Genomic DNA, 18,973 nt, shown 5'->3' on the forward strand with positions numbered 1-18,973 from the left:
ACTGTATGATCTCATTATAATAAACGCAGCACAGTTTTAGCTTCTGTGTATATTGCTTACCCATAGAGATAGCTCCAGAATTTCCTTGTGGAAGACTCCACGGAAGTGACAACCGTTGTGAAAGTCCCATTCACCCGTTAGTTGTTCTTTCTGATCGATTTCTGTTTAAAACCCAAATTGCTGGCTCCCTTTCATGAGAAGATTTAAAGAGCAGAAGGTGCTACCTTAAAGAGATTTCTTTGATATGGTGGCCTTTCGGTTTGTAATTTTAATGTTGTTTTTTCATATACTACAAGGTTGGTATTTGGTGGGACAGCAGGTCGACAGCTTTTTAGTTTGCTTGAATTTCGTGAGTCATTGCTGTAAGAGAGCTTCAGCAGAAAGTTGGGTGACTTTAACTCACTATCCTGTAATATCCATAGGATTGCAAAACCTTGTTCGATGCCACGTGCCTTGCAATCTTCAAGCTGTGTAAGTTGAATTACACAGCAACAATGTCTTCATGTTGACCGCTTTTAAGAGCAGTAGTCTTAGTGGTAAATCCTAGTCATGTGATTTGCCTTAGCCTTGGGCCACGTGGAACTGGGCAGGAGGCGTTGTACTGACTGCCAATATAATGATCACCTGGCCCTTGGCAATATGAACCATACAGATACAGAAGGTGGAAGAAAACAAGAGTTATTTGGTGAGACATTATTTTCATATACTCCTTTTTATTATCTTCTAGCGGTCTGTATCCAGATTGCTTTGAATAAATTGATTTTTTACATTTCCTTGGCATTTAACTGGGGTAGGGGAGCCAAAAACCTTCTTAAGTGATGACTCTTTCTTTTCACTCCTGCCCAAAATGAGGCCACCATTCTCTTCGGTTGGTATTCCATTGTGCCATCAATTCTAGCCTACTGAATTGCATTTTACTCAGTGGTTTGTGCAGGAAGTTATGCTTTTTGCCATCTCTAAGAACATAAACGAAGCAGTAGTAGAGGAATTTGCCCAGCTAGCTTTGTTGAGCTGGTTGTACTCTAATGATCCTACCTCTCCCAACCAGTCAATTGACTGAGTATTTGTACCTGAGGCTCTCATTAGGGACCTAAACGGCCGCAGGTCTTCCCCCAACAGCTGGTGTTTTGGACTTGGGACCCCAGAGGCAGGAGAGAGCCCAGTCCTTTGCCCTCTTTGGCCTTCAGTGGACTTAAGTAGAAGGCAGCCCATTTGACTCTCCCCGTTAGAAGAACTATTCTAACAGTAAGCAGGGTTATACGGCCTCAGTGAGCACATGGACACATAGAAATGCAGGTAATTCCAAGGATATTGTCTAAATAGGAGTTCTGGGGCAGCTAGGGAGAAGAGTTACAAACAGAAAGACAGAGGAGCTGTTGACAGTTCCCTCTGGATACATGTGACCCTCCAACAGGACTGATAAAGGAAATGAGGTGGAGGGAACATGTGACGGACACCTCACTGATAAAACACCCTGAAAGTACCTTGATTCAGCTGCCCATTGATTGTTTCCTTTTTCTTTACCATCCCAGAATCTCATCTGGGCCTAGGTGGTCGTTTGTTTTCAGAACTGAAAGATGTGTTAGCCATCATCTTGTTCAACACTCTTATTTCAATAGGATACAAAGGTAAAGTGAATTGCCGGAGTTCACATTGCTAGTTCAAGCTAGTTAGTGTAGAGCTGAGACCAAGTTCTCAGGTCTCCCCGATGCCCAGCCCACTACTTTTTAAGCGGCACCATGCTGGCTTTTATGATTAAACATTCTTTTAGTCAGCAGCTGGTAAGCCCCAGAATTTAATTAAAGATTGCTAATTGGTTCTGGTTCTGCTTCTGCTATTTCTCTACAGCAGAGAGAAAATGTTGGGTAATTTAGTTGCCTTCCACATGAGATACACGTAATGTGGAAGTTGGTCAGTATTTCCTGTTTTCTTGGTCTGTGGACCTCAAGAACTGTTCTTTTATCCTTGGGAACACAGCAGCTTAAAAAAAAAGGAAGTTGGGTTTTTTCTTTAAGCAATACATCTTCGTTCCAGAAAATTAGAAAATATAGATAAGAAGAATAAAAAATTAAGAACAATACAACATCACAAATTTTCACTTTCCAGACTTCTTGTTTATAGGTATGTGTGTGTATGTGTGTATACATATATATGTATAGACTTTCCATGTCAGTAAAATAGATTTCTGTCATGTCAATTTTAATAGGTAGATAATATTTTGTTGTGTATATAACATAATTTACCTAACTGATATACTATTGTTGGAAATCTAGGTCTTTTCCACCTAATGTTAACCGCATTTTGAACAACCTTGGTGAATATCTTCTGAACAAAATGTTTTCACATTCCCTTAATTATCACCTTAGGATAAATTTATAGAAGTCAATATGCTGAGTCAAAGACTATGCATATATGTAAGGCTTTTAGTGTCTCTAGCCTGACTGCGCTCTAGAAAGATAGTCATTGACATTCATGCTCTCCATCAGCTAGAAGAGGACCTTGGCACATAAGTAAAATAAGGACATTAACCACTGGTTCTTACTGCCAAGGTTGGGTGAGCTACCTGGGCCTCCCTTTTCTCAAAGTGATCCTAAAGCTGTGAGCATATTGTGATGGGCTGTGAGAGACGACCCGCAGAGTTATGTGAGAAGCTTCTAACAGTTACACAGGGAGTGCTTCCAGGCATGCCTGACTTCAGGAATATGTACAGTTTGCAATCCAAACATACTGGTGCCAGGGCCAGAGAGATTTCTGCTGGATGTATGTTAGGCAACAAACAGCTGATTTCATAGTGTCCTGACATCAGAAGCTAGGAATATCTTCTGCATCACACTTCAAGATGAGATCTGTGCGTTTTGTGGTTTATGATGATAATAGCAAACGTAAGTGTTTATTTAGTGCTTTGTGTGTTCTAGACCTACGCTAAAGACTTTACATATATTATCGTCTTTAGACTCCAGCACAAATCATTGTGGTAGGTGGTGTTAACTACATTTTATAGATGAAGAATCTGAAGCACAGAGAGGTTAAGTAACTTACCCATGGTCACGAGGCTAGTATGTGGCATGGTGGGGACTGGAAACCAGGTGTACTTTTTTGACATCAATGTCTGTGTTCTGAGCCATTGTGTAAAATTGTTTCCCTGATAACCAGGCTCCTTATTACTCCAGATAACCTCACCTCTAGTCATACTTACCACACTTACAAATACATCAGGAAGTGGTAAAGTGTAGCAATTAAGAGGATAGGTTTTGAAGCCAGAAAAATTTAAATTTGATTTCATGGAAATATGAAAGCCTCAGTTTCCTCGTCTGTAAAAGCATTGTAACTGGACCTACTCATATGATGGCTGTGAGATGACCTGTGATAACGTGTCCAAAGTGAAAGCATGACGCCTAGCGTTGGTCAGCACAAATAGGAGATAACATTCTCTTTACCTTTCTATTTAACCTGTTTATAATTATAGCTTTAATTAGCTGTGGACTTTTAAAACATAAATCTCCCTTTTGTTTCTAGAAATGTTTCAAATCGCCATATGATTTTGGGTTTTATCTTTTGCCCTCTCCAAATACAAGTTTGTCATTTTTCTGCGTGTGGAGAGTACAATGGTAGCTTTGTAAATACTACAGGGACAATAGGGGTTACTCTAGTGTACTGAGTATTACTGCTGCCTTCATTTGGGATTTAAATTTCAGAATTATTATCTTTGTGGCTAAGGTGGTGTTTGGATAAGGCCATAAAATAGATGATCCTGTCACCTGGTTCCCTTTGTTTAAGTAGCTTCAAGTGCTATTCGTTTGAAGACTGATCAGCTCTGGGATCCAAAGGCCCATTTTGGTATCTGCAAATACTAGGTTGGTTGCTTTTTAATCCCCCGGAGGTTTTGTGGGTTTGTTTTGCTTTGTTTTGTTTTCTGCTGTGTCATGTGTGGTTTTTGTTTTTGCATGTACACACAAATGTATACTTACACGTGTGCATACACACAATCTTGATCAGTGAAAATTTACCGTCTTAGTTATTTTGGAATTTAGTTTTTTAAGTCAGTGAGATAATTTCAAAACCAAAATTTATTATTAATCGTGCATTGCAAAGAAATATCCACTAAATATCTATCAGTGGGGCCTTAAACCTTTGTCCTTAATCCTCAGAGGCCAGATGCAATAGAATCAATGCGTGGGTCCATCTTAATACTTCTTCCTTTTTATGTCAGATAGACTTTATGTGCTTTAAGATACGTTTCAAACTAGATGAGAAATGAGGATAATTTAGTATTTTTCCTCATCATAAATAATGTTTAAATTTTGCTCAGATATGTACACAGGACCTGTGGCTAGTATTCTAAAAAAAAACCACTCTGAACGATAAAGATTCCCATTTTTCCAAAATTAATTTCTAAATCACCTTAAGCCCATCGAGGGTTGCTCTAGTTTTTACCAGAGCAGAACGCTTTCACTCGGGTTTCCTGAAGGATTCCCGTTCCTGGCACCAGCTTTCTTTGTTGTTCCAGCTGATTGCACAGTCGGGTCAGCCTGTTTTTCCTGCTGAATCTCCGTAAATGAAGCCTTCCCAGAAAGTCGACAGCCAAGCCCTTCCTTTCTCTTCTGAGCGTCTAACCCATTTTGCTCAAACTGTTGGGTAAATAGACCCGTCCCTTTTCAGTCACGGCAAGAGCTTCATGCTGTCTCACTTTAAACAATAACAAAAGAAAAGTTCCAAGATCTTAAATATTGCAGCACTTGTGCTTATTTTCTTGAGAAAGGAATGAGCCATTTATGAGGAACACGTGGGATTCCAACATGTTTCCTCTGGAGTCTCGCTCGTTCCTAAAGAGTGGTCCAGCAAAAGCGACAGCTGCTCTCACACTGTTAGTAGGATGTTTGTGCTTTGTTCTCCGAGAGGTGACATGGACCCTTTGTTTGTTCTAGGGTGAGAAGTGGACACAAGTAGACGCCTGCTTTCAGAAATAATTGTTACTAGATTGGCATCTTCAGAATTGGTCGCGTCTGCTTGGGGAGGGAATCCAGCTCTGCCTTATGGGTGTCCTCATAATTCTAGTCTCCAGAACCTGGAGCCTGGAACACCTGTCCTCATTTATTCTTTGTGCATTTAGGAAACATTCAGAGAATATAGTGCATTTGCACAGTAAATATAAATGTAAATGGTGCATTTACATTACTCTCCCTGGGATGTATCTGTTGAGTATAAACAGGAATCCGTAGTTACCTGAAACTACCATTGGCTGATGGCATTTGCGTCTTTTTCTTTCCTCAGATAGTATATGGTGATAATGGTTTCATGCAATGGTATACCAAGTTCTTCCCTATCTAGAACCCAGTCTTTTGGAACTTTGGAATCTTAGGTCTGGATGTAGCCAGAAGAAACTTCCAGAACCTCTTTGGTAGTACAGAAGCAGGCCCAAAGTGCCAAGGAAGCTGAAAGAGTCGAAGACCTAAGGATACTGAGATTTGCCATCCCAGCTCCTCTCCTATACATGGGGGCAGTGAGTGGCTGGTGACAACTCTGAAAGGCCAGCCTTTTCATATGACACTGACATGCGTGCGAGAAGCAATAGGACATGGAGGCTAGAAGAGAAACTATACAGGCAGCAGCAGGAGGAGGGAGGCCAGTGGTGATAAGCAAAGACAGAAATGTGGAGATGTACATCCCAGGCAGTGAGAGGTAGAGAGCCAGTGGTGAACATGACGTTAGATCGTGGAGGGTGGAGGTGATAGAAGTGGTGGACCATGGGGCAGGGTGGAGAGCGGGAGGTCCTGGGGCAGCAGAGAAGACAATAGATGGGGAAACAATGTGGATAGTAAACCTGAACTTCAATACAAGAGTGCTCAGATGGTTACTTGAAGACGGGGATCAGCCATGTAGGTCTTCGTATGATACCCATGAAAATTGGAAGTACGAATAAATGTTTATTGAGTGAATGCATGCATGCATACACTATTTCTACCCTGGGTGTGTGTGTGGGGAGGGTGTACTTATGTGAATATGTGCCTAAGGAAAACTGAAGACAGCATGTGCAAAGCTGAAGGCAAACCTGTTCTGCCCTAGGTCCTGTAGCAATGGGCTTTCTATCCAGGATAACTGAAGAATTGTGAGGTTGAACTGTGGTTGGATTCCACGGCCAGTGTAATAGCAACTCCACAGTCAGGTACCTGGTATGACTACCTGGTAAAGGGCAGAGCACGATGAGGTACCAGTCAACAGCCAGACTGCCCTGGCTGAGCCAAGGGCATGTGTGACAGCCAGCCTCTGGAAGGCACATCTGTGATCATCATAGGCAGGATTGGAGGAGAGGCAAAATCAGGTGCTGGAAATTGTGCCTGATGGGCCTGCAGAAGCTCAGCAGTCTCATGGGTCCCCAGGAGTGCCTCTGTCCTAAGGTGCATATAGCTGACAGTGCCAACAAGCACAGATGGGACAGTGGGTGGAAGGCGCATGGTTGGCATTTACTTTGGACAGGGCTCTATCTGTAGATCCCAGCCAGTCACAGCTGGTGATGGTAGTGACCTGTTTACAGACGAGGAAGGGAGCTGTATGTTTTAGAAAATTTTCCAATGACTGTTTAAAATTTTAAAGTCTAAAATCTTTTAAAGCTTTCTCTTTTAAAGCAAACTCCAAAATGACTCATTCCCTAAATATTCCAAATCGGCATTGTGTGTTTTGCATCCAAAAAGTGTTTTCTACCTTCCAAAGTGTATCTGTGGACATTATTCCTTGTAATTTCTACAGCATCGCTCTGAGATAGGTAAGAGTTTTGTTTTGTTTTTCATTTGTCTCCACTTTACATGTAAAGTGTTTGAGACAGAGAGGGAGGGGGACCCAGGCATCCTGCATTCTGGCTCTTGCCATGGCCTCGTGGTATAGAGTCATTGATTGCTTTTACATGTGATTGACTGTGGCCCCGAATAAGTGAGCCATGAAAATGCCCATGGAGAACTACAGACTCTCTTATTCTTTAGTGTTTTCCTGGGGCTGCCTCTCTACTCAGAAATTTGCTTTGCATCTTCTACGTAAGCATTCCATCTAGGCAATTTTGGTGTTTAGGCTTAAAGTAAAAGACAATGAACTTGGATTTTGTTTTGCTTTGCCTTTGTGCACAGTGGGTCTGAAACCCCTCAAGCCTGTCTCTCGTTCTCGAAGAGATTTTATTTATTTATTTTTTTGAGGAAGATTAGTCCTGAGCTAACATCTGCTGCCAATCCTCCTCTTTTTGCTGAGGAAGACTGGCCCTGAGCTCACATCCGTGCCCATCTTCCTCTACTTTACGTGTGGGACGCCTACCACAGCATGGCTTGCCAAATGGTGCCATGTCCGCACCCGGAATCCGAACTGACGAACCCTGGGCCACCAAAGCAGAACATGCGAACTTAACTGCTGCGCCACCGGGCTGGCCCCATGAAGCGACTGTAGTTCTTAGTATCCTGGTAGACACATTTGTGTCTGCCACCTTTCTTTGTCAGGAGTCAGAGTGAGATTCTGAGGTATATGGAATGACTGTGACAAAGAACAGAGAGAAGACATTTTTAAGAAATCAGTTAAAAGATAACTTGGAAATCTAAGCAGAGGCCTAAAGGACGAATCAGTGGCATCACAAAATCATTCTTTAATTCTGGAATGAATAGTACATACATTTTATGTATATGATTTATGGATGATTTATAAAACACTTTTTCTGCAAGATTGTTAACAATCCCAGAGCAAGGGAAAAAAGGAAGAGAATTTATTCCAGTGTCTTTACAAGCACATCCTGACATCATCCCCGTTACGCCCTTGTGAGCAGAGAGAGGTGCTGCGGTTGTACAAGGCAAAGGGTGTTTAAATTTGCAGGTTGCCAGGCGAGGCGCCTATGCTTCTTGTTACTGACTGAAGTGCAGTGACTTGGTTGAGCTGGTAAGGATGACCTCATCCCTTTACATCTCAAGGCAGCCGTGCTCCAGAGAGCCAGGCTGCTATTCCCCAGCGATAGTCCATTTTCACATCTCATTCATAATTGAAGTGAGGGAGGATCATTTTCTGCCCATTACAGGAGGGGGTTGCATCAGGTCTCCAGTGGCGTACCAAAGCTCTCCTATTGTTGTGGCTTAACAACCGTAACGTAGGATCCTAGCAAGGTCTCAGTTACCCTGTCAAGTGCAGGTTCTAGGAGGGAGAAAAGAGGAGGGTGGTGCTAAACTTCCAGTCCAGAAACCAGAATGGGAGAGATGTTCCTGCCTTCTAACCTGAAACAGTGTCTGAAAAGTTTTTGGACTCGCCTGATCAGAGTTGACTGTAACACCGCTCTTACTCTTGGGTTTCTACATCTGTAAGTGTCTTGTGTGTGTCTCCTCTGGAGGAGAGAAAGCATTTAAAGGCAGAGTTGTGAGAACGAGTCTCCTTCAATGGTATTGAATATGCATGAAGTGAGTCTGGTTTTTTATGTATCTTTTAAATTCTGACATTTATTTTTATCATTGTTACATTCGTACAGGTGGTTCCAGAAAAGAAATCACTGAACACTGGGAATGGCTTGAGCAGAATCTCCTGCAGACACTCTCCATCTTTGAAAATGAGAATGATATCACCACATTTGTGAGAGGAAAAATACAGGTAGTGGGTGTTTTGTTTTGTTTTTAAACTTTTTAGTTGGAAATAATTTATAACTTACGGAAAAGTTGTGAAAATGAGCAGATATATGTATTTTTCTTATTTGTCTTTAATTCATACACATAAAACTTCATGTATGTATGCTCCTTTGCATTTGCTTTTTTCACTTAATAGCTCCTGGGTGACACTCACATAAGTTCACTGACATTGTCCACGTGGTAGTGGTGTTTTTTCTTTTTTTTAAGATTTTATTTTTCCTTTTTCTCCCCAAAGCTGCTGGTACATAGTTGTGTATTTCTAGTTGTGAGTCCTTCTAGTTGTGGCATGTGGGATGCCACCTCAGCATGGCTTGATGAGCGATGCCATGTCTGCACCCAGGATTCGAACTGGTGAAACCCTGGGTCGCCAAAGCAGAGTGCGTGAACTCAACCACTCGGCCACGGGGCCGGCCCCTGGTTTTTCATTTTAATAGTTCTGTTTTTTATTTTGAAATAGTGTTTAGATTTACAGAATAACTGCAAAGATAGGTGGGAGAATTCCCTCAGACCCTACAATCACCTTCTCCGAATGTTAACATCTTATATAACCATGAGACATTTATCAAAACTAAGATATTAGCATTGACACAACATTGTTAACTAAACTACAAGCTGTATTTGGATGTGCCAGTTTTTCCACTTCTTGGCCTTTTTTTATTCCATGATCCAGTCTAGGGCCCCATGTTGCGTTTAGTTCATTATTTGAAGCTGCGTGTTATGTGTATACGCACCATAGGTAATTCAGCCAGTCTCCTATGCTTGGACATTTAGTCAGTTTCCAATTATAATTTATAATTTCCAATTATAAATAATGCTTCGTATATATATTCATGCATATGTATCTTTGTGTTGTTGGCATTGTATCTTTAAGATAAACTGGTAGAAGTGGGATTGCCAGGTCAAATGGTAAATGCTTGTGTTCTTTTGCTGAATGTTGCCAAGTTCCCCATCCCAGGAGTTGTGCATGTTACATCCCCACTGGCATGGTCAGGTGGTCAGGGGCCGGGGGCCGGGGGCCGGGGCGGGGAGGGCGGGGGAGCGGGGGTCCTGTTTCTCCACAGCTTCTCCAACAAGGCGGATTGCCAACCTTTTGAGTTTTTGCCAGTCTGATGGGGGAGAAATATTTTAGTGTTGTTTTAATTTGTATTTGCCTCATTTATGAGTGAAATCGAACATCTTTTCATATGTCGCAGGGCCATTTTTGTCTGCTTATTGTCTTTTGCCTCTTTTCTGTGGGACTTCGGTCTTATTTTTCTTTAATTTTTAAGTTTTTTAAAATAATGGCCATTAGCCCTTTGTTGATGACATATGTTATCGATATTTTCTCTGTTTGTCATTTGTCTTTTGACTTTGCTCATGTTAGCTTTTGCTGTGCAAAGTTTAAATTTTTTATCTAGTCAAAATTAGCAGTTCTTTCTACTATAACATCTGGAGCTTTAGTCATAGTGAGAAAGCCTTTTTTTTCACCCAGGTTAAGGAGGAGTTCTGGGAAGTGATCTGCCAGCGTGCTTCTCATTAAAATTCCACAGAACGGTTGATTTTTATTTTATTTCTTCTACTTTCCTAAACTTTTACATGAACATGTAATAGTTTTATACTCAGAAAAAGAAGGAAAAGAGTACAAATGGAATCTCATTGTTCTTTAGAGTCTGATGTTTTTGAAGGAGAGAGCTGAATTTTAACTGGGCCACAAAAAATTGGTGAGGACTGAATAGTATGAAAGTACATATGGTAATACTGACTTCTTCCTTACTCCCACCCCTTACTCCTCAGAATGAATCTTTTATCCCTGCTTCAAGATTGGTGATTTAAGTCTGTTACTCTATCCTTACTAAAGAGATTAAAAGAGTAGTGAAGGAGATAAAAATGAGAGGGGGGAGACATTGTAAAGGACCAGTGTGAAGGTAGGAGGAGCTGGAAACTTACAGGCAAAAAGTTCTTTCTTTAATAATTGAGAGTTGTTATATTATTAAAACCAATCAGATTTTATAACATCTTCATTTGGTTTCTCAGTGGTGTATCTGAATTTCTGGGAAGTAGTGTAAATGGAGAGAGTCTGAGGATTCCTAGTTTGATCACGTTGAAGGATCTGGTTGAAAGCGGGCAGCCGATTGGTGTGGTACAGACATGAAGCATCTTCTCTATCCAGGAGCCACTATTGAGGTTCTCACTTACCTTTTCCTAGTCCTCCCTCAAATGTTATCATCTTTGGAAAAAAGGTACAAATAAAGAACTATAGGAAGAAACGGAAGCTTAGAAGTGATAATAGCCAGGAGGGGGGAAAAACCCAGAAAAATAAATCAAGGACAAATTATGTCAGATAGCCATTCTTCTCACCGTTTCATTACACCAAAAATGTCAGATTTAATTCCCCTGAAACCAATTATGAGGAAGGAATTGCTATTAATGCAATTATGTGTGAAAGAATGTCATTCATGTGCAAATGAATGGTTTAAGCATTCACGGATTGTCCAATAATGAAGAGAACCAACAAATTTGTTTTGAGATTTAATTAACTTTTATAAATTATAAATGTAATAATTAATTGAGGAGGCAGCCATAATCCAAACACCCTAGATAACATTTTGTGTATTTCTTTCTAAATTTCTAGTATGCGTTTTATCATAATAGTCTCACGGTATGTATAATTTTGTATCACATCTTTTTTCCTTGACCACTATCTACTATATTGTTATATAATTTTTAATTGTTATTGTTGTCCCATAATTGACCTTACCATTCCTCTCTTTCTCAGTATCTCCTTAGCTTCTAGATAGTGGGGGCAGGCACAAGCAAAGATACAGTGAACAATTTTGTTCATAGAACTTTTCCTGTAGTTTTTGTTTTTTTCCTTTGGGATAGATTACAAAATATTGGTTACTGGGCTAAATAGTAGTAGATATTGTTGGAATATTAGAATCCCTGTGCGATTGCACCATTGCTGACTTTTGGCATTATAGTTGTTTAAATGGTTTTCCAAATTTAACAGGGAAAAGTGGGTGTCTTATTGTTTTAATTTTCTGTCTTTGATTGATTATGAAGTTGAACATTTTTTCCTGTTTGCTAAGTTAACTTTCCCCTTTTCATGAATTACCTGTCAATGCCCTTTGCATATATAAATTTATATTGAACATCCCGCATATTTAGATCATAGTAATTTTCCAGAGATATTTGGGGCTGTTGTCTAGAACCACGGTGACCCATTTTATATTATGGAGAACATACAGGAAGGAGATACTCCGTCCCATCATCCAGTCCACCTAGCTAAAATATTACAGCAAACTAAAACGAGATTCAGCATTCTAGACCCTCTCTTTTCTTAGAGGTCAGGAAGTTCGGAGTGGAGCCTTATGGGGAGTATTATCATTAATATTAAAATTAGTTGGCAAGGCCTGGTCTGTTGATATTAGTGTATTAGACCCCAGAGTGTTTCAGAGTGATGTGTCTCAGTTCTATATCCTCATGAATCTTCTTATATTTAAAAATATTTTCTTTTGAAAATTTAAATGAGCATAGTAGAAGTGCGATTTTTAGTAGATCTTTTAGATAGCACAGTCTGAACTTAATGTTTTTCTACTGAAAACATATGGGTATCATTTGGTTTGTTATACGTTGCTCCCTGCTAATATTCTCCTTATTCTGACTTTAGGTGAGAGCCCTACTCCAGTGGTCCCGGAGAAGAGCACATGTTAGCCCACTTGAGAGTCTCCAGGCTTACTCTGAGTTGGTTGGCCATTGGGATTGCCTAGTGACCCAATTGCTACTTCTTATTACAGGGTTCTCATTCAGCATTTTAATCGATTCATTCATTTATTTCTTCTTTCATTCTTATATATATTCTGATCCCCTTCTAAAGGCACTGATAACTTTGAAATGTCATATTGACTGTAGGTAAATTTGCCAACTGGGAAAGATTTTCCCTCTGAACTAGCTGCTTCTTCTCCCCATCCAGAGGTCCAGGACCCTCCTGCTGCCTCCTGGTTGTCTAAAGTTCCCTAATAAGCATTCTGCCAAAGTCTGCTTACCTAGGTCCAAATATGGATCTCCCCTAAGCTCCATCAAAGTCAACATCTCTATTCTCTCAGTGGAGCCATGTCAAAACTAATTAGAGGAAACAACCTTATCTTAGATCCTCTCAGGGAAGTATATTGCTACTTCCCGTGCCAGCCATAGAGCCCTCCCGTGTGACTCAAGAGCAGGACTCAGCAACTTGGTACTTAATTTCCCAAGGGTTGCTAACTCTTAAACAATTTTACATTTAGAAATCTGCAACTCTGGAGGACACAATAAAGGCTAAGATATGGCACTTAAGATACATTCTAGTTTGGAAAGGCAACATATACCCACTTAATCTTTTAGTGAATATCTTTTAGATGCTAGTTACGGGTGATAAAAAACCGTTTAAGATGCTATCTTTATCTTTGGAACTCATATTTAGTGGAAGAGGGACATATAAACAGAATATTTTCAGCCAACATAGGAATTAAGAGAACATAGAGGTGAGAATACTTAGTCCTCATATAGGATCGGGTTAGTGTCACAAAGAACGTGATTTTCACGCCTAACCTGGAAAAGTTGATTTGGGCAGATTGAGATGGGGTTTTATGGCATGAGACCCAGACTGGACTTTTTCCCTCTTTCACTGATATAGCCTTGGACATTTTTAAGGCAAGAATGCTATTGTGAGATCTCTATTTCGGAAAGTGGCCATACAAAATAGATCAGAGTGTGGAAAGACACTGGAGGGGCTACCAGTTTGGACGCTATGAAGTAATTCCTGGACTGTGTAGAGGAGCTAAGGGGTGGTTTCCTATTAGAAGAATAGGTTGGAGACTTGTCTTGGGGTTGTGTTACATAGCAGACCCACTATTTGCTGTTATGGTTATTGTTTATATGTTTGTTTTTTACTAGAATTGAATGGTGACAGAGATTATGGAAGAGTAAAGCCATCCCTCTTGCCATTACTCATTATCGCAACTGCTGGCAACAGGGGTGAAAGATCTAGCAGTAAAAATAAAATTCTAGCAAGTCATTTCAGTACACGATGCACTTAATGTGAGGAAGGGGAATCCTATCTGAGGGAAGGTTCACAAGGAGGTGGCAATTGGACCAGACGTTGGGCTTAGTAGGATTAAGGAGACAGAGAACAGTCTGACTTTAGATTTTTGGCACACAGAGCATCAGGACCACAGACAAGAAGGTGGGAAAGCACACAAATGACATATTCAGGCCCTGAGGGTGCCTCAGGGTGGCTGGGGCAGAATTACAAATGGGGAATTTTTGTCAGACGTAGTATAGTGAGAGAGAAAAGGTTGCAGTGTGGTTGGATCAAAAATGTGCATGGTCTAGAATTTTGGACTTCATGCTGTTGATAGTAGAGAACCACTCAGGATTTTGATAATAAGAATTTTGTAGTCAGAATAAGTTTTAGAAAATGAATTTGTAGAGAGCATCCAGGATGTATTGGAAGCATAGGAGTCGAAAGCAGGAATTCTAGATATGAGGCATTTGTACTTTTCTGTCCTTGGAATATGGAGGCCTCAGTCGTATCAAGGAGAATCCAAGAGGTTACCCAACTTGACACAGATATGCAATGATGCTGTTGGAATCTGAAGCCAAGACTTAAACATGCTTGAAAGCTTGTGCTTTTCCAATGCTACCTTGAGATCAGAGAAAATGAAGATGAGGTGAGAGAGATTTGATGATTACAAAGTCTAACGTGGAATTCAAGGAAGCATTTTCTATCAACAGATATATGTAGAAGCCAATTTTCAGGGGATTACAGAGGATAACAATGAAATGGCTTCTCAAGCTACGATAATGATTAAACGGTAGATTAAGCCAGTCACTTGCTATGCAGATATTTCATTTGCTGTCCAAAATTTGTATCTAATATAATTTTTGCTCTCATCTTCACCCCTTTTCTGTTCAGATGGTTGCTGTTGCAATTTCTAGGTTCCCTGATGTCATTCATGGCCCTGGGACAGTAGATCTGTGGCCAAGCATCAGTTATTGATGTGTTCTGATCTTTCTTTCCTCCCTTTCTATTCATGATGGAATTTTGTTGATTTTTGAGAAAAGCAGAAGTTGACCTTTGGGGTGACTCTATCACGATAAGCTAGGAAAAGTAGTAAAACTAGCAAAATCTTTACATCTCCTCATTTGTGATGTAAAACTAGGGGCTTCATTTTAAGTGAACTGAACAAAATGATCACCACCAATAAACAGATAATAAAATCTATATTGTCATGTCAAAATCTTTTAGTACACACATGCTACTTGTTGATCGACTTAGAACTTGGGGATTGGCTTTGAAAATAATTCGTCAATTTTTTTTTAATTGTAACCTTAAAAATTGTTTTTTCCTTTCTGATATGTACAGCATAAGGAACAAAGCACCTCTAGTCACGTTAATAGCAGTTGTATGCTTTATGCTTTATCCCTGCTTAGGGCATCATTGCAGAGTATAACAAAATCAATGATGTGAAGGAAGATGATGACACAGAGAAGTTTAAAGAAGCCATTGTGAAATTCCATAGGCTGTTCGGGATGCCCGAGGAAGAGAAACTCGTCAACTATTACTCTTGCAGCTACTGGAAGGGGAAGGTTCCCCGTCAGGGTTGGATGTACCTCAGTATTAATCACCTTTGCTTTTATTCTTTTCTTATGGGAAGGGAAGGTAAGTTGGCTAGCATTTCAGAGGGAAGCTTTGGAAAGTCTACTGAGGTTTGCCCTGAACTCACAAATCACATTAAAATACCAACAATAAATCTGTAGTTAAAACTGAGTCAGCCCTATTTTTGATGATGTAACAAATGAATTCAATTATTTTTGGTCCAGTATTTGTAAAGAAATTGGTCATTAAGGAATAAAGATTCACCAAAGGTATAATTAATTTAGCAGACATGGACTTAAATCTGTAATGATTATGAACTCAGAATTTATATGGTCCAGATTTGTCTCCTAAAACTAACAAAATAACAATAAATATGGGCACACAAACTCGAAGGAGTTGAGCGAGATTGGGGGGTGGAGGTGTGGGATTGCAGCATCTTGAAAGGATTTTAAGGAGCCAGGTGTTGACCTAGCCTTGTTCCCTGTGCTCAGCCAAGCTGGTTATCCGGTGGGTGGACATCACTCAGCTTGAGAAGAACGCCACGCTGCTCCTGCCTGATGTGATCAAAGTGAGCACAAGGTCCAGTGAACATTTCTTCTCTGTATTTCTCAACATCAACGAGACCTTCAAGTTAATGGAGCAGCTCGCCAACATAGCCATGAGGCAACTCTTGGACAATGAAGGGTTTGAACAGGATAGATCCCTGCCCAAACTGAAAAAGAAATCTCCTAAAAAAGTGTCTGCTCTAAAACGGTAGGTGACCAAGACCGAGTCTTACAGACTTTAGAAGCAAGAAACCCATCCATTCATTTATGCAGTTTAACTTTCTGAACAACTTCAAGGGTTCTGAGCACTTTTATGGATATAGATAAAGACTGCCTGAGGCACTCCAGTTCTGTACGTGAGGCAGAGATGACCAGCTCCAGTACAGTGTGATGGGAACTCTTCTGGTCCTGTGAGCAGAGTGCCATGGGCGCACACATGAGGAGATGGGGCAGAGTGATGGGAAAGGCCTCTCAGTGGAGGCTGCTTGGAGCTGGACTCTCAAGAGATTGTAGAAGTTACCTCTGTAAATTCAGAAGGATGGATATTTCAGGCAGAGGGAATAACATGCTGGGGGAAGCTCAAGGGAAGAGTCCAGAGAGAAGTAATCCATCACATGTCTGGAACGTGGCAGGGCCTGGGATGAGGAGAGGCTGCAGAGAGCCTGGAAGTCTGGATGTAGGAGTAGAGCTCACAAGACGTGAGGGAAAAATTGATGCTCTAAAGTGTGACTGTGTGCATGGAATTACCCCTAACTGAGATGGATAATAAGTCCAAGGGAGATGAGAGCTCAGTTTTGATCACGTTGAGTTGCCTGCAAGACATTGAGTTGGAGATTGGTCCAGTAAGATATATGGAATTGGAAATTATTGGCGTACAGCTGGTGGTTGGAACCTGACATGAGGTCACTGCAATGAAGAAGACTTTGTTGATTTGAGACCTGTCTCAATAGAGTGGTGGAGGATGGATGGTGTTAATGCAGCAGGTTAAACAGCATATGAAAGGCAAGGAAAAGGAAATATGCAAGTGTAGACTGCCTTTTCAAGAAATTCAATAGTAAAGGAGGGGGGATTCCTCTTTCTAGAATGTAAAAGATTTGAACATAGGATAGAATGAAGTAGGCAGATGGGAAGAGTTTGGTGGTGAGGGTAGGTACAGGGACAGGATGGAGCATAAAGACAAAGCTATAAGAAAATGAGTAATTTTTAAAAGTGACATCTTATAGGGCATGGATTTATGTGTGCTGTTTCCTCTGCCTTTGAAACAGAGAAAGGAAATAAGAATAGGTGAGGATGGAGTTAATTTTGGAGATAGAAGGGAGGAAAGTGGAAGGAGGCACTGCTTCATAGCCTCTCTTTTCTCTGTGAAGCCAGAAACTAGACCATGAAGGGGCTGAGGTTGGGTAGAAACTTGAGGGGACAGATTTAAACAACAACCTGATGTATATGAAAAAGGAACTCATTATGGAAAAGATTGTAGTCACTAGAGGACCCAGCTGAAGTTGCAAACTCAAGTTGTCCAAGAGGCGTGTTGTATCTGTGTTTCAGGAAATTTTGTTGTCTGTTCAGGGTGGACAGTGATGGCTGGCAGATTCATGTGGCTTGTTTGCATTCTCATTAGGTCTGTCTTAAAAGATAAGGCCCTAAAAGTGGCTCTGGGTAGGTATAAATGTAATAATCTCTTTAGAACTAATTATTGTAGTCCTTTGAATAAGAATGAATTTCCTGTCCAGGCCTAGTTTTCCTAAGATTCTTTAACATGTACAGATTGATTGTAAAATGGCTACACAAGGGACCTAAATATGTTAAAATAATTTTGTTGTACTTTTGGGTCATCGGTTGGTGTTAATGCCAATAGAAAGCCAGGAAGGTAGGGATAAGTCTGGCAAGATCAAGGAGGGGAAAGATGGGCTGGGGAACCTCCATTGCTGCGTCATTTTGAAGGTATTGAAACATTTCTCTTGGGTGAGATGACTTATTATTGTTGCTTTCTAGTGATCTTGATGCCAGGGCAAAGAGTGAGAGATACCGTGCACTTTTCCGGCTGCCCAAAGATGAAAAATTAGACGGCCACACAGACTGCACCCTCTGGACTCCGTTTAACAAAATGCACATTTTGGGGCAGATGTTTGTGTCCACAAATTACATCTGCTTTATGAGCAAGGAGGAGAACTTATGTAGCCTCATTATCCCACTCCGTGAGGTAAGTGTCAGGCAAAAACGGGCGTTTTAAGAGTTTCATTTGTAATACTTTTCTATGTGAGCCAGTAATATTTTACCAACAGTTCGTTGGCTTTTAACCGTACATGAATGTTCATAATTCTTTGATGGCACTTGCTCCCCTTTCATGTGTTGTCTTTGCTCTAAGTGATTGTGGGACCTGCAGGATCTCTTCTTCCAGCGGCAGCCTGGTGTTTATAAAGGGAGATTTTATCATTCAGGTATGGTGAGGCCAACAAATCAGGAGATGACTGCCATTGAAAAGGTAGTTTGTTTTCCTCGCAGATCCCACTAGGAGGGGGCATGCCATGCCATGGGGACCATGTCACACCATGGGGACCACATGGGGAAGCACCAGGGTCAGTCAGCAGACAGAGGGAGTGGGGAAAATGTGGGCAAGAGCCTTTATTGTGATTTCCAGAGAAGAAACAGGGAAAGCAGGGTGAACAGGTTTAGGATTGGCTAGCTTGGATAATTTCAGGGGACTCTGGGGCATAGAGGCTGTCCCTAGTTGTCTGGTATCTGGCCCTGGGGTGATTAGGGCAGGTGAATAGTGGCCCTGAGTGTGAGAGCCTATAAGGCAGGTAGTTGGGCTGTGGGCTCTGGATTGGTTGGTTTGCATATGAAAGTCTGCTCCAAGGTGAGTTCTTTACTATCTCTAGGAGTTGGCTAACTCTGGGAGGGCTGGCCCTCCCAAGGTCAGCAAGGCCCCAGGATGTCAAAGCATCAAATTCGGAAACTAGGAAATGTGATTATGAAGCCTGGCTCACATCCCGAGAGAGAGCACCCTGGTGTAAAGGAGACAGTCTAGGCTGTGAATCAGAAAGCCGAGTGTTGTTCAGATCTGGTCTGCTGATTCCCTGCCTTAGATCCACCCAGGCTGCTGGCCACAGCGGTAGACCCCTCAGCCCACCCCGTATCTTCTGACTCCGAATCTCTGCAGCTTTACAATCTGTATT

At 41.1% G+C, this 18,973-nt stretch overlaps 1 protein-coding gene across 2 annotated transcripts in view; it reads left to right on the forward strand.

The window, feature by feature from the left end:
* Positions 1–18,973, forward strand: part of TBC1D9 (TBC1 domain family member 9) — a 109,260-nt gene that overhangs the window by 47,264 nt on the left and 43,023 nt on the right. For both annotated transcript variants that reach the window (XM_008528545.2, XM_070609046.1), the window contains exons 3-6: positions 8,483–8,601; positions 15,087–15,315; positions 15,744–16,005; positions 17,790–17,997. In XM_008528545.2, coding sequence (XP_008526767.1) covers positions 8,483–8,601; positions 15,087–15,315; positions 15,744–16,005; positions 17,790–17,997 — 818 coding nt within the window. The remainder of the gene's footprint in view (positions 1–8,482; positions 8,602–15,086; positions 15,316–15,743; positions 16,006–17,789; positions 17,998–18,973) is intronic.

The sequence above is a fragment of the Equus przewalskii genome, chromosome 2, assembly GCF_037783145.1.
Source record: "Equus przewalskii isolate Varuska chromosome 2, EquPr2, whole genome shotgun sequence".
NCBI lineage: Eukaryota > Metazoa > Chordata > Mammalia > Perissodactyla > Equidae > Equus > Equus przewalskii.